The sequence below is a fragment of the Fonsecaea monophora genome (assembly GCF_001642475.1).
Source record: "Fonsecaea monophora strain CBS 269.37 chromosome Unknown Scaff8, whole genome shotgun sequence".
NCBI lineage: Eukaryota > Fungi > Ascomycota > Eurotiomycetes > Chaetothyriales > Herpotrichiellaceae > Fonsecaea > Fonsecaea monophora.
The window spans coordinates 399,295-413,176 of record NW_019173939.1 but is presented as its reverse complement, the minus strand read 5'-3'; the positions used below and the strand labels follow the sequence as shown (position 1 = coordinate 413,176).

The 13,882-nt window shown below is 51.7% G+C and overlaps 6 protein-coding genes across 6 annotated transcripts; 3 read left to right on the top strand and 3 right to left on the bottom strand.

Annotated features, from left to right (window-relative positions):
* Positions 1 to 50: 50 nt before the first annotated feature.
* On the bottom strand, positions 51 to 2,243 carry AYO21_02046 (hypothetical protein; the record flags this gene model as incomplete). The annotated part of the gene is made up of 7 exons (XM_022652027.1): positions 51 to 800; positions 860 to 898; positions 971 to 1,155; positions 1,233 to 1,559; positions 1,614 to 1,749; positions 1,836 to 2,021; positions 2,079 to 2,243. 7 exons carry the CDS (start codon positions 2,241 to 2,243, stop codon positions 51 to 53), a joined length of 1,788 nt encoding a protein of 595 aa, XP_022515771.1.
* Positions 2,244 to 2,662: 419 nt separating this feature from the next.
* AYO21_02045 (hypothetical protein) lies at positions 2,663 to 3,485 on the top strand (the record flags this gene model as incomplete). Its single annotated transcript, XM_022652026.1, has 2 exons — positions 2,663 to 3,240; positions 3,299 to 3,485. 2 exons carry the CDS (start codon positions 2,663 to 2,665, stop codon positions 3,483 to 3,485), a joined length of 765 nt encoding a protein of 254 aa, XP_022515770.1.
* A 231-nt stretch (positions 3,486 to 3,716) lies between these two features.
* On the bottom strand, positions 3,717 to 6,428 carry AYO21_02044 (hypothetical protein; the record flags this gene model as incomplete). Its single annotated transcript, XM_022652025.1, has 11 exons — positions 3,717 to 3,899; positions 3,969 to 4,017; positions 4,115 to 4,272; positions 4,344 to 4,437; positions 4,497 to 4,771; positions 4,959 to 5,224; positions 5,278 to 5,424; positions 5,503 to 5,685; positions 5,752 to 5,821; positions 5,868 to 5,911; positions 6,365 to 6,428. 11 exons carry the CDS (start codon positions 6,426 to 6,428, stop codon positions 3,717 to 3,719), a joined length of 1,533 nt encoding a protein of 510 aa, XP_022515769.1.
* Positions 6,429 to 7,569: 1,141 nt separating this feature from the next.
* Positions 7,570 to 9,230, top strand: AYO21_02043 (hypothetical protein; the record flags this gene model as incomplete). Its single annotated transcript, XM_022652024.1, has 3 exons — positions 7,570 to 7,714; positions 7,780 to 8,640; positions 8,698 to 9,230. The coding sequence occupies 3 exons, from the start codon at positions 7,570 to 7,572 to the stop codon at positions 9,228 to 9,230; spliced, it is 1,539 nt and encodes a 512-aa protein (XP_022515768.1).
* A 799-nt stretch (positions 9,231 to 10,029) lies between these two features.
* AYO21_02042 (hypothetical protein) lies at positions 10,030 to 10,847 on the bottom strand (the record flags this gene model as incomplete). The annotated part of the gene is made up of 2 exons (XM_022652023.1): positions 10,030 to 10,376; positions 10,457 to 10,847. The coding sequence occupies 2 exons, from the start codon at positions 10,845 to 10,847 to the stop codon at positions 10,030 to 10,032; spliced, it is 738 nt and encodes a 245-aa protein (XP_022515767.1).
* A 640-nt stretch (positions 10,848 to 11,487) lies between these two features.
* Positions 11,488 to 13,523, top strand: AYO21_02041 (hypothetical protein; the record flags this gene model as incomplete). Its single annotated transcript, XM_022652022.1, has 7 exons — positions 11,488 to 11,550; positions 11,611 to 11,773; positions 11,828 to 12,220; positions 12,296 to 12,479; positions 12,544 to 12,657; positions 12,734 to 13,171; positions 13,310 to 13,523. The coding sequence occupies 7 exons, from the start codon at positions 11,488 to 11,490 to the stop codon at positions 13,521 to 13,523; spliced, it is 1,569 nt and encodes a 522-aa protein (XP_022515766.1).
* Positions 13,524 to 13,882: the final 359 nt, after the last annotated feature.

Here is a 13,882-nt window from a genome sequence, read left to right as displayed (position 1 = left end):
ACTATGATACTGCGATTCTGCCGCCGTGCGGGCGAAACGGAACAGATTGATCAGTGGTACACATTCTTGTCCGCCAGCTTGTCGTTCTCGAGAAACACCTCAATCTGGTCATTCATCTTCGGGTCGATGTTTTCCACCGTCACACACACCGCAATTGCCAGGCCGCCGAACGCGACTGACACCAGAGCAAGGATCTTGAGCGCGTGCGCATATGAGAGCTGGAATGCCTCCCCAGCCGCGGCCAGCACCGCGGTATCCACCCCCGTGATCTGACCCAGTTGTGTTGTGTTGGTCGGAAAGGCCGCCATGAAGGCGTCGAGGCTGGATGGAGGAAGTCCGGCCGCGAGAGCAGCCTGAGGGATCAGTTTCCGTGCCTCGGATCCCTGTTTGTTGACCAGGACAGTCGTATAAATGGCCTGAGCGAGGGAGCCTCCGACAAACCTCATGACGCCGCAGAGGCCGCCGGCAATGCCCAGCTCGATCTGGTCAACCCCTTGTTGCACGTACGTGTAGCACAGGTACACCGACCAGCCGTAAAACATCTGTTCCAGGAATGTAAAGGCGATGATGGTGCCCTTGTTGTCGGGCGTCACGACAGCGATGAGGCCACCAAAGAGGACTGTCCCAGCCAAAGTCACATTGAGCTGAAGTCGGAAGTGGCGAAGCCGCTCGCCAAAGATGACCAGCAAGACTCCGCCAAACGTTAGACCCAGGTTTCCGGGAAGAGTGAGCGCCAGCTGTTCACTTCTCGGAGTGTCCGCTCCGACGTAAAAGACGTTGATGCACGTTGGATAAATGATCTGATTTTTGCCTGTCAGCAGCGCTGGGGGGAAAAAGGCTGGGAAGGATCAAAACTCACGTTAATAGCGTAGTAAACCATTCCGAGGACAATGCCCACCTGCCACCCAAAAAGAAAGGGGTTCCTGGTTAGCAAGCAATGGGAGTTACTCATGAGACGGGAATCACTCACGACAAAGGGCGCAGTAAAAGTCCTCCCGTGGTTTCTGGTAAAGACATGGGTGGGACAGAGCGGGTATGTTATGGTTCCAAACTGCTCCCAGAGGCCAAAGAGGATCATGACGCCAAATCCAACACAAAGAGTGGCGATGACACGGACGTTGGAGGCGTCGATGTAAGTCGTGTTGATGATGCCCGCTGGTATAGAGTCAGAGTTTTACAGAAAACTTGGAGTCAGGACGGACAAGAGAGCCAAAAAAAAAAAAAAAACCTACACATGGTGATGGCAAACCCAGCGGTGAAAAGGAACATGCCCACCCAGTCCATGCCGTGAATGGCCTCCCAGAAGGGCACTCCACGCGGATGAGCCGGCGGGAAGTAGCACCAGTAAAGACCTAGACCGGAGCCACAGGTCGCGATTGCACCAGCGATGTACACCCATCGCCAAGTATTACCACCGTCGTCGATGACAATACGTCCGACGATGGGACCAACGACCACGGCAAAAAACACACACGTGTCTGCGATAACGACCCCGATGTGGCGCCATTTATTGGGGAGAAGCTCGGGGATCGCCCACATGGCGACCTCTGCCTCAAAAACTGTCAGAAAAGATTGTGTCGAGACTGATTTTTGTCTGGAGGAGGAACACGAACCACAGAGACCTCCACCGAATCCAAGTAACACCATGGCCGCTACAAGCTGTTTTGTCGTATTGGCAGTGGCAGCCACAATGTAGCCGATCAAGCAAATGATATTGCCGCCGATCAAGAACCAACGACGGCCGAACAGCTGTCCGAGGTTTGAAGAGAAGTTAATGCTTTTGTTTTTGGCCTTTTCACAGGAAAAAGTAGATGGACAAGGAGAAAATCACTCACATCCGAGTTGCCTCCGCAGAGCATCTGGGAGATGGCAATCGACACAGTATATGCTGGGACAATCCATGGAGCGCTTTGGACGTCTCCGAACTTGGTCGCAAGAGCCTGTCCCATGGCGCCGGTCGTTGGGACGGGCCAAAAGGAAATCCCAAAGGACGCACTGAGAATCCATATTGCTATCCAAGTCTGGCAATGTTAGGTCGCACGTTGGATCAGACAGCATTTGGGAGCAAAAAGACTGACTTTGAGCGTCACGGTGGCCTGTCCACCGTCGGGGGCGACGAGGCTGTGATGGGCAGGAGCAGGCTCGACCTCACCGAGATGATGAGTGGCCGACGCTTTGCCCTCCTTCTCTTCAACTGTCGGAGCGTCAAGGCTCGATTCGACCTCAAAGGTTTTTGTATTCATGGTGTGTCAGAGGGGAAGCGATGAACTATGTCCTGGTTTGTATTCACTGCTCGAGAAGTGTGGAAACGGAGGCTTGAGAGTCATGTGTTTTGCTTTTGTCTCTGGGAGATATTATTTGTATACCAGAGAGAGGACAGTTGCTGTTGGGAAGCTCCTCCAATCCGGGGCTCTGGGTCCCGACGAGGGACAAACGGGGGATCCCGTCCTAGCAGCTCGTATAACGATTTCCGTCCCCCCCTTTCCCTATGATCCACTAATTGCCAATTAGGGACACCAGAACGGTACGGACCAATAGTGCCCCGGAATCAATTGGTAGGCGTGGAAGGTATTCAACAGCCCGCTGCCCACCAGGAGTATGCCAAGTTCAACTACTCAAGGACGAGAGCAATCGCAGTCTTGATCTGGTCCTCTTTCCGACGATGGCCTTGACGAAACCACCATTTGCAGGGAAAGTCATTGCGATCACAGGAGGCGCATCTGGAATCGGCTTCGCGTTGGCTGAATATCTCGCAGCAAGAGGCGCCACGATCTCAATCTGCGATGTGGCTCCAGCGCAGCTCGAGAAAGCTGCTGCATCGCTGAGCAGTTTGTTTCCAAACCTGAAGCTACAAACTGCCGCAGTCGATGTCCGCAACGATCAACAAGTGTCTCAGTGGATCGAGTCGGTCTGTAGCACGTTTGGAAAACTCGACGGCTGCGCAAACATGGCCGGCATCGCGGGTCGAGGAATAGGAAAGACAAGGCTGGTGGACATGGACAATGCCGAGTGGGAGTCTGTGGTTGGGATTAATCTCACGGGCACATTCAAGTGTCTCAGAGCCCAATTGAAGCACGTGTCGAACGGTGGCAGCATAGTCAACGCCGCGAGTGTTGCGGGCGTGGTGGGCATGGCTGGCTGCTCGGCTTACTGTGCTTCTAAACACGGGGTCGTCGGCTTGACTCGCACCGCTGCAAAAGAAGGCGCAGATCAGGCCATCCGAGTCAACTGCATATGTCCGTAAGTGACGGTTTCCCAGCCTCAGCACCGGAGTCCAGAGCTAAGCCCTCGAACCTAGAGGTCCCATCAACACTCCGCTGCTACAGACGGCGGCAGAGACACAAGACCAGGATGCATTCTCTATCCCACTGAAACGCAAAGGGTCCGCCGAAGAGGTCGCTGCGTTGATTGCATTTTTACTCGGAGACGACAGTCGTTATATCACGGGGGCTGTCTACAGTATCGATGGCGGCTGGACGTCATGAGGCAACAGTGAGGTTTGCCGTCTCTCTACTTTTATCCGAACTGGGTCACTGCGTCTGTGTGTGGGCAATAGCAAAGGACGAACCAAGGTTTGTATTGTGCCAGATCTATTGTCGGACAGACAGCTCTCATATACACTCATCTGGTTTTTTTTTCCATTTCTTTTTTTTTCATGAGAAGCAAACAACTCCTTCATGAGGACTCCCAAAGTCTATACCGAGGGTTTCGAGCCATCATTCAATCTCCCACGGCGTATCCGAGTTCCGAATGTACGGTGACATTTTGTTAATGTCCCCCGTCTGCTGCGCCTTGACATCACCGCTGCCCAAGAATGCAAAGCGGCAGCGCTGGTTGAGATAGTGGATATCGTAGTCTTCGTACCGCGGAGTCTTGATGGTCTTGAGGAAATGCAATGTCTATAAATGGCAGAGCATGTTATTTAGTCTCCGGACGCTGATGTTGGTGAAGGGAGGACAATAACTCACTCCACCAGGCCAAAGATAGATTCTTGCATCCTTTGTACCGCTTTTGAACCTTTTGTCCAAATGTCAATATCAGCATTTTACAAATCCCCGTTGAGAGATGCATGAACAAACTGTTCGGTTCTATCGGGGTGGCGTTGTGGCCTTACCAGCTTCTGCACGGCTCTTGGAAAACCGTTGCCTTGTGGAAGGTATCCATGTGAAGATACAGCTCATCGAGAGCCTCTTGTTTCAATTCCATTTTCTTGATACCTTCGGACTGGATCTTGTTCATGCATTGGATAGAGTACTCGATACTCGTCTCGATCTGCCCACGAACGTTGGTATAAATTGAATCTTTTGGTTGACATTTGCTTTTAGCAACACTCCATGACTTACCGAAGGTAGCAAAGTACCGTTGGACCATGTCGCGCATGCACCGACGATGGTGTAAAAGTTGGGAAATCGTGGGCACGAAAGTCCCATATAGATACTGGCGCACCAGGTCAGACTCTTCCTCGAACCCCATGACGGTTGGGGACCTCGACTCACTTGGGTCCTCCGTATGGCTCCCAGTCCTCTTTGAGCGTCTTTCCTCGCCCATTGACAACCTCCCAAGCAGGTCCGAAGGCCGGCTTGTAGCCTGTAGCGCAGACAAGAATGTCGAATTTATGGTGGGTGCCGTCCTCGGTGAGGATTCCTTCTGGGGTAATCTTCTGGATTCCGCTGAAGACGCATTGGACATTGTCTTTTACGAGGGCTTCCAAAAACCCGTCTCCCGGAGTGACGCGGCGGCAGCCTGGAGCCCAGGTAGGAATGAGCGCTTTCTGGAAGTTGTGTTGTCATCAGTTATTGTGCCGTCGATCAAAGTCCAAGGTTCAAGGGGGAGTGATACGACTTGCCTTGAGCTCTTCATGACCAGGACCAATCCTGCGAAGCATATCCCGCGTCATATCCTCCCTGATTCTGTCGTTGTCTTCCGAGTCCTTCTTGTATATCTTCCCGAACACTAACTGTGTCAACTCCGACGTGTCCAACAGAAGGGCAAAGGAAAACACGCATCTTACTTATATTTATCTCCGCTTCAATCTTCCTTCTGAGTCGCAAGTGCTCGTCTGGGTGGTCGGCGTAGAATTTCTTCTGCTCCTCGGAAAACGTGTATTGTCTCGAAGAAGGGTCGTTATCCTCCCTCCTGAATTCGTCGCCGAGTGTCCCGAAGCCAAATGGAGGCGATATCCAAGTGCCTTCAGGACGCATAAAGATGTCGAGATGTTTGGTAACTGAGATTTCCAAGTCAGACTTTGCAGTCCTCAGCCTGAGGGTGCCGTCTTACCTGGCTGAAGCTGGGGCACGATCTGTACAGCAGATGAACCTTTTCCAATCACCCCAACTGATTTCCCTGCAAAATCGACTTTGTGATTCCACTGCGCCGAGTGCATCACAGGGCCCTTGAAGTCCTTCAATCCTAGAATCTCTGGCCCTTTTTCAAGGATGCATAGTCGTTATCCTACTGCCCATAAAACCTTTGTTCTGATCAAGGGCAAAACCACAGACTTACATGTCCAAGTGTTGAGAATCCCGGTCCCGTTGATAACAACATGCGCCCAATCCTCCACACGCTCTCCAGTGACAGTGTCTAGAAGGGTAATCTTCCACACGCCCAGCTCATCGTCCCAGACTGTGCTCTGAACACGGGAATTGAGCCTGATATAGCGCTCGAGGTCGTATTTTCGCGCGAACGCTAAGGAAGGATTTCGTCATCAGTTTGTTGACATGTTGACATGTCTGCCTTGATGCAGTGACAGACCTTGAAAGTAACCTTGGATCTCGGCCCCGTGAGCATAGAAGTGTGTCCAATTCGGATTCGGTTCAAACGTCTGTTTGTTTCGGGAGTCAGTACAGCACGTGTCTCCTGCACCTTACAAGAGCGGTCTGTAACTGACGTAGGTATAGATTGGAGACGGGATCTGTGTTCTTGTCAGCGACAAAGATCAGTCAAACAGGGCAAACCTGGCGCATACATCACATGCGATGCCTTCATCCAGTTCGCTGTTAGCTGCCTACTCGTCGCGGGGTGCCTGAGAGGCCTTTACCGGGATACCTGGGGGAGAAAAGGTCTAAGCATGTATGATCTACTGTTGATCGCCGGGCGTTTCAGTTTGTCACTCACGTATTCTCAAACCATGTCCCCCCCAATTCTGGGTTCTTCTCGTACAGGGTCAAATCCCATGACCCTGGCTCCATTTGTCTCTCCATTTTATATGCAAGACAGAGTCCTGAAAAACGGTTAAAAATGACGATGCCATGTCCGGTTGATACTCCTGAGTGTAACTTGCCTGTCGCTCCAGCCCCAACACATCCAACTCGGAGTCTGGACCTTTGCGAATGGAATTGAGGCAGAATGCTATATCCATGCTGACCAGTCCGAGTCGCATCTGGCGGTTGAGGTACAGGAGGGATATGCGGGTCGACATAAGAGCCCATTTTTCGTTTCCACCTTTGGAGGGCGACGCGTAGGGAAAAAAAAAAGTGAATGGAATGAGTCTAAAACCACAACGTACAAGGTTTCACAAAGCCAGCGACCTCATCAAAGCGTTGGGCCGTTTCAATATGTAGATCAGGCTCTCGAAAATCTGAACGAGGTGAAGAGTGGTTCTGTCCCAGGGCGAGCGCTGTTTTGCCTGGATGGCAGACCACCACGAGAGACTCCGCTTAGTCCTGTTATCCGCGTTCGATAATCTCTATGCTGCTAGGAGAGATGGGTGCCGCGGCAATCACTTTCCGCACAAGGAAGGGGCAAAGCATGGTAACATGCTTGCTACGTGGTACCAGAGTCCCCGTGTCAAGCACGGCCAGGCCTTCTACCATTGAGCAGTTATCCCGTCGAATTATGGGTATGGGAGAAATTTGGTCTTGCGGATTCAAAGTTAGAGCATGCCGCAATAGCATCACCCCTTCACGCAAAATGTCTCTTGGATTGAGTGGTATTGCTTCAGTATTCTCACGCGTCACCAAACCTGAACAACTTGGCGAGGTGCTGTTCACTGAATGCTACGGGGAGAAGCACGAACCCAGGGCAAGATTCCTGACTTTTCACTACTGGCGGACCGAAAGCTGTTGCGCACGGAGAGTGACGAGCTTCTAGGTGAGCTCGAAAGTAATGTGCTTCAACGCGACCATTTGGTCATTGAATTCGGTGTTCTAGGAAAATGCCATGTCAACCTTGAACATTTTTGCTTTTAGCAGTCAGTATCTCCTCGTTTGGCGTCAGATCAAAGATCAACCATTCAAACACTGTGTGATACCAAGGCTGCACCCAGACCATTCCCGCGGCTATCGACACCCGTTCCGACTCCCACGTCTCTCGGTCAATGCCTAGATTCTCCCCGTGGGGATCACGCCCAGCATTTGAGGTGTTCCACATCTCCTAAGCTCCGGCACCGGCTCCGGAAGACCTGGGGTTGCGAGAACAGATCGCTGCACACGTAGAAAGTGGCAGTTTAAGGGCGACCCCGGATGTTCTTCTCCTCGACCAGTTGATATATAGTTTTGCTTGTCTGTCTCACCTTGTACCTGAATGTGAACAGAGTGCTATCGAGCGACGCATCCAAACAAGAAAAAGAAAATGGCAAAAGTTGGCAAGCTCACTCCGTACAACATCCTCCTTACTATTTATGGCGCCGCGGCTGGCTTCACATATGGCTTCGCATGGGCGTGCCTCGCAGCCAGTATTGGCCAGCCCGAATTCTACGTCTATCTGAAACTTGATCGTCAGTACACTCAACCGCCATCCCTGCTTTGTGATGCTTGGGACTGACATTGGCGTTCCAACTAGCAAAATCCGAGCGCACTGCAAGCTTGCTCGGGGCCGTCAATGGCCTCTTTTTCACAGGCGGTGCTTTTGGTTCCGTGACACAAGGCTGGGTGAGCGACAAAATTGGCCGCAAGAGATCCTTGATCTTGGCCTCAGCTTTGGCCCTCGCCGGTACGGCCTTCATCGCAGGTACTGCCCACGTTGGAATGTTGATCGCCTTCCGCTTCGTGCAGGGATGGGGTATGGGAATTATGGTAACGCTGGCACCGCTGTACCTTGCAGAGATCTCGCCACCTCATCGACGAGGCCTGGTTGTCGGTGCCTTTGCCTTCTGCCTTGGATTGGGTACCAATGTTGTCAACTGGGTCAGCTTGGGGACTTATTACGCGAAGAACAAGAGCGTTCAGTGGCGGCTTCCATTGGCACTTGCTTGTGTGGCGCCGATTGCGATGGTGATCGGAGCCTTTTTCATTCCCGAGTCTCCTCGGTGGCTCATCTGGAAGGGACAAGATGAATCTGCCTCGCACATCCTCAAGCGGCTTCACAAGGACAGCTCGGACAACACAGACACAGCCGCCGAGGCCGAGTTTATCCAGATCAAGCGACAAGTTGAGATGGATCAACAGATAAACGTCACCTACTGGGAGCTCTTCAGAAACGCGAGCTATCGGAAGCGCACCCTGATCGTCATCATCAGCATGTTTGCCTATCAGAGCACTGGCGCATTTGGCATTGGGAATTACAAAGTTCTCATTTATCAGAATCTCGGCTTCTCCGGTGGGATGCCTTTACTTCTCAATGCGTTGTACACGCTTTCTGGAACCCTGGCCATTGCAACGGCCTCGTTCTTTATGGACAAGACCGGGAGGAGGATTCTCTTCTGTGAGTATTTTGACTTGTTTCTACTCTCGAGTGGCCTCTTGCTAATGATCTGATCAGTGGTCGGATTTCCCATCCTGGCCGCAGCTCTCCTTGCAGAAGCGTTACTGTCGCGTACATACGTCAATTCGGGTGACAAGGCAGGGAACGCGGCGTGTGTCTTCTTCCTGTTCTTCTTCATCGTCACCCTCGACTTGACGGTGGATCCCGTTGTTTTTGTCTACGTTTCCGAGCTTTGGCCTACGCCACTCCGCTCAAAGGGTATGGCCATTGCATGGTTCACGTACTTTGTCGGCGCCATCACGTATACAGCCCCCACGGCGGTGGCATTCCGCAACATCGGCTGGAAGATGTACATGGTCTGGGTTGCCTGCAATGTTGTCTCCTTCTTCCTCGTCCTGCTCTACTTCCCGGAGACAGCCAACAAGACTCTGGAGGAAGTGAGCGAGGTATTCGGGGACCGCGTTGCTGTACATATCGCCCAAGACGGCAAGCACATCAAAGAGGACGAGGAGGAGGCTGGTGTGGCACAGAGCACTGCCGTGTCAGTCAAAGAACAACTGGGTACGAATATCGAGGTGGCGAGTGTCTAGATCTTTGAGAGTTGCTGGGACTGGACCAGAAATGTAGTGGTATGCTCAGGGATACAGTTGTGTAACTGGAACACAATATCAACCTCCCGGCTCAAATCCAACATGCACCTTCCCTGAAGAGCTGTTGCTAAAAAAAAATCGATTTCCCAATCAGGAAGTCCCTACTCGAGCTCCCATGATCTTATTGGTTGAAAAAGCTACGCTCGACCGAATACGGTATGGGCCTAATTTGCTACACTACTTTAGGACGCACCTTTGTATTACTCAGTGAGTAGCGAGATTGGTATATCTAGTCGTGTCAATAGCAAGAGATATTATACTCGTATAGCGCTGATGAAACAAGAGACAAAAATTTACGCTCTCGGGGTGAAGTTTGGCCCCAAGTCATTTCAAGATGCAATCATCGTTATCGATGATCCGGATATCCGTCATATCTGATCGATCCAGCATCAACATCCCTCGGAGAATCGAGGGTATGTGCTTCTTTCCTGCGAGTTATTTCATGTCGGTGATGTGATGTTTGGGTCAACTAATGGAATATCCTCTGTCCGGTGATATGCTTTCTTGCCCTCGGTTTTTTGGAGGCCACCAGCCTAGCTCGAGGTCACGCTGCGTGCTGGGGGCAGGCATCGTCATATAAGTGTGTCGCAAGAAGCAAATGAAAATTCAGCAAAGTCCCAGACCGGCGCCTGAAGGAGCGCGGTCTTGGCACATATGGCTGTGAAATCCTGCATGACCTCTCATTTCCGGTTTGATCCGTACACGTACACGTACCTCGTACCTAAAGAACGAATTTGCTCTAGAGAGTTGCATCTATATGGCCAAACTCGCTCATTTTCCGGAACAATGATCGTTCTATCTTCTTGGTCGGCCCCAGTGCAGCGTCCAGGCGACCCAACTCTGGGACACCTTGCAGGGCACCTTCCTCAAACTCATGGAGTGCCAGCCATGTTGGGACAATGATCGAGGCTGAATTGGGATCGTCCTTGTCTTCTTTTCTGAAAATGAGTTTGAGCAGTGTGGACCGTCGCCATCCACCCCGCTTCGAAAGCTCTCCTACGTATTCGTCGGCGTACCACTGTTTGATATCTCGCTGATTGCCTTCCTCGGGCTCAATCTCCTCCGAGTACAGAAGTGGTGCTCGCCCTGAACATCAATGTTATTCATTGGTCAGCCGTCCTCACTGTGCAGCGCCACAGGAGCAGGAGGAGGAAGCTTTGACCCACCTATCTTGTTGCTGTCGTTCTCCCAAGTCTGGACGTGCTTGTAGTATCGGCCGTCAAAGTCTGCCCATTGGTGAATGGGTCCTGGGCCTGGTAGCATTGGATGTGACATGGGGATCGCCTTGAACTCGTCGCTGCTCAGGAACGCGACATCGGGGACTTTATAAACCCCCATCCATGGACGAGATCGAGCCGGGTCGACGGCCTCGTAGCGCCATGCGTTGACGACTCCGCCATTTCCAGCGGCGAGGATATCTGGAATATGGACCTCTTCATACCATCGATTGAACAACTCAGCCGATAACCTGTCTGGGTCCTTGATCAGAGACTGGACCCAGATGATCCCAAGGCCCTTCTCGCCTCCTGCGTAATCCGTGCGGTTGGGGTTCGCCATCAACGTTCGGCTTTGTCGTCAGGTATCGTTGTGTTCAAGGTCTCTAGAAGACAGGCACGGCCCAAATGAATATGACTTGGCATATGGTAAGCATTAGGTATTACTATCTATAGAGGTGTACTTGCACTAGGCGAGGGCGACAGAGCCCCCTGGCTTTCTTTGGTTGTTTCACGGAAAAGCAAACACGCGGGCCTTGGCGTGGTAGATGGATGACATGCTCAACTCTATGCTAAGGCCGATTTGAGCACGCAGAAGGCATGAAGATAGCAGTTGATCAGCATTTGGGCAAGTCATCCTGGGCGCGGGAAGCCGTGCGTCGCTCCCTCGGCGCTATAAAGTAGTCAACTGCGTATACCGACTTCCAGCACGCAACCCCAGTAGTTTCATTGCCGTGAAAACTTTCCCTGTGCACTCTTTACAAGCCTTGAGGCGCTTGCCCAGAGTCGCCACCTTACGCCAGTGCCATTCTCAACCAGAATCCACTCTACCCAGTCAAATCTGCTCCGTTTGCATTCCTCAGCATATCATTCCAAAAGGCTTAATCAGCAAATCTTGTTGATTTATATTGTATATCCTTCTGGATGTTGAAACTGTTGAGGCCGACTCGATTCGTTGTCCTATATCAGCACCCAGGCTCGAAATGGCTCAATTAGCTCTCGTCGTCAAGTTCGCCGGCTACACTGTTTTCTCTTCTCTGTTGTTGGTATGTCCAGTCCCAATCTACCATCTTTTTGGACATCATCGGTACTAACTGTCTTCTCAGGCAACCATCGTGTGGGTGGCAGTCGCAATCTACCGACTTACCTTCCATCCACTGGCCAAATTTCCCGGTCCAAAGCTCAATGCAATCTCATCCATCCCGGGCATCATTTCTCTCCTGAGAGGAAGGCTACCACTAGACAACAAAGTCTTGCATGACAAATATGGTGAGATTCAACCATGTCCCCGAACCATCCAATGAAGCTTAACACAGACCACAGGGCCGGTTGTCCGTGTGAGCCCGAATGAATTGGCCTTCAACTCGGCCCAGGCCTGGGATGACATCTACGGGCATCGCCAGGGCCACATCAACATGCACAAGTCGCCCGTCCACGTCGGATCTGTCGACAACTTACCTGGAGTCACCACCCTGACCATGGCCGACGATGAAAACCACTCGAGGCAGCGGCGAGCTCTGGCCCATGCCTTTTCCCTCAAAGCCCTGACAGAGCAGCAAGACATCATCCAACATTTCGTCACTAAATTGGTCGACAACGTCCGCCGGATGGCGCGGGATGGCCAGGAATTCAATCTCGTCGATTGGCTCAACTTTACCACCTTCGACATCATTGGCGATCTTGCCTTTGGGGAGCCGTTTGGTTGTCTCGATAATGGTATTTCCCACCCCTCTCTCAAAGGTCGTGGACATAGAGTCCTGTTCCCTCTGACTAACAATACTTTGCACGCAGGTAAATTCCACTTTCTTGTCCAGGCCATCTTCGAAAATATCAAAGCCGGAGCAGTGGAGCACGCGACACGTCGGTTTGCGACCCCGGGATCTCCGCTCCAGCTGTACCTGATGAGCCTGTTGCCGGCCAGGTTGAAGCAATTCCGTCGCAGTCACCTCGAATTCAGTCGGGAAAAGGCATTGAAGTGAGTGAATTCCGAAAGTCCTCCGAAGAAGTGGTAACCCGCCCCTCTCACAAGCCGTGTCTAGACGTCTTGAGAATACCAACCTTGAACACCGAGACTTCATCTGGTACATACTGAAGCAGCGCGACAAGTTCGACCTCAAGCTGGATGAGATAATTGTGAACTCGGGGTTATTCATGTAATGATGATACCCCTTTCTCCTTTTTCCCAAACGGCGTTTCAGCCTTTTACTAATGTCCTCATTTTGATCACAGCGTGGCCGGAAGTGAAACCACTGCAAATCTACTCTCGGGTTTGTTTGCAAGGCTGTTTTGGAACCCGGACAAATACCAGATCCTCCGGGACGAAATACGCGGCGCCTTCAAATCCGAGGATGAGATTGTGTACGAGAACCTGGTCAACCTGCCATATCTCAATGCCGTGATTGAGGAGGCCCTCAGAGTGCACCCGCCCGTGCCCACGGGGCTTCTCAGGACGGTACCACGGGGCGGCGATACCATCGACGGGTATTGGGTCCCGGAAGGAACCCATGTGGCCGTGGGCGGCTGGGCGGCGTCACACAACCCTCTCAACTTCAAGGACCCTGATCTCTTCATTCCCGAGCGCTGGCTCGACAATCCAGAATACGCGACAGACAACAAGCGAGGAATGGCGCCGTTTTCTCTCGGTCCCCGAGGATGTATTGGAAAGCAGTAAGTCACCGAGTCTTTTTTTTTTTTTTTTTGTTTTTGTTTCTTACCTCATGACAAAATCCTCTCTGTGCAGAGAATACGTACGAGAGGCCGAGTTAGCTGACTTGATGGATCTGTAATCTTTTTCTGGGATGCCAGCCTGTCCTACCTGGAAATGAGAGTCATACTTGGCCGCCTCCTCTGGAATTTCGACATTTTGAGCATCGACGGAGCCGCCATGTGGGATCCTTCGGGGGAAATGCACCGGATGCGCGCGTACATGACCTGGCAGAAGCCGGAATTGAGATGCAAGGCCGTCGAGGTCGGGAGGGCCGAACCCAACGAGAAGGTGCAGGCTGTCGAAGAAGCATAAAGGGGATTTCTATCACGAGTGAAAGTAAGGCCTCGTCTATCACGGCCGCAACCTCGTACAAAGGAAGAATCTCTACTACCACTCGGGTGTTGTCATGTATGGTATGAATTCTGGGACGAAGGAATCTCACTAGTAGAAAAGCAATGAAGCCTCGACATCCTGTCGTGCAAGCTACATTTTATTCAGTTTGACAATTTATCAAGATGGACAAATCACTATTATTTACCAATGTGGCCATTCAATCCGTATAGTAAGTATACTACGTGGAGTTCTTGATACCATCGACCACAAAGGGAAGATAAAACTACGCACGCACCCATCAGCGAATTACGGGATGAGGGAATTTGGTCATGCCCAGG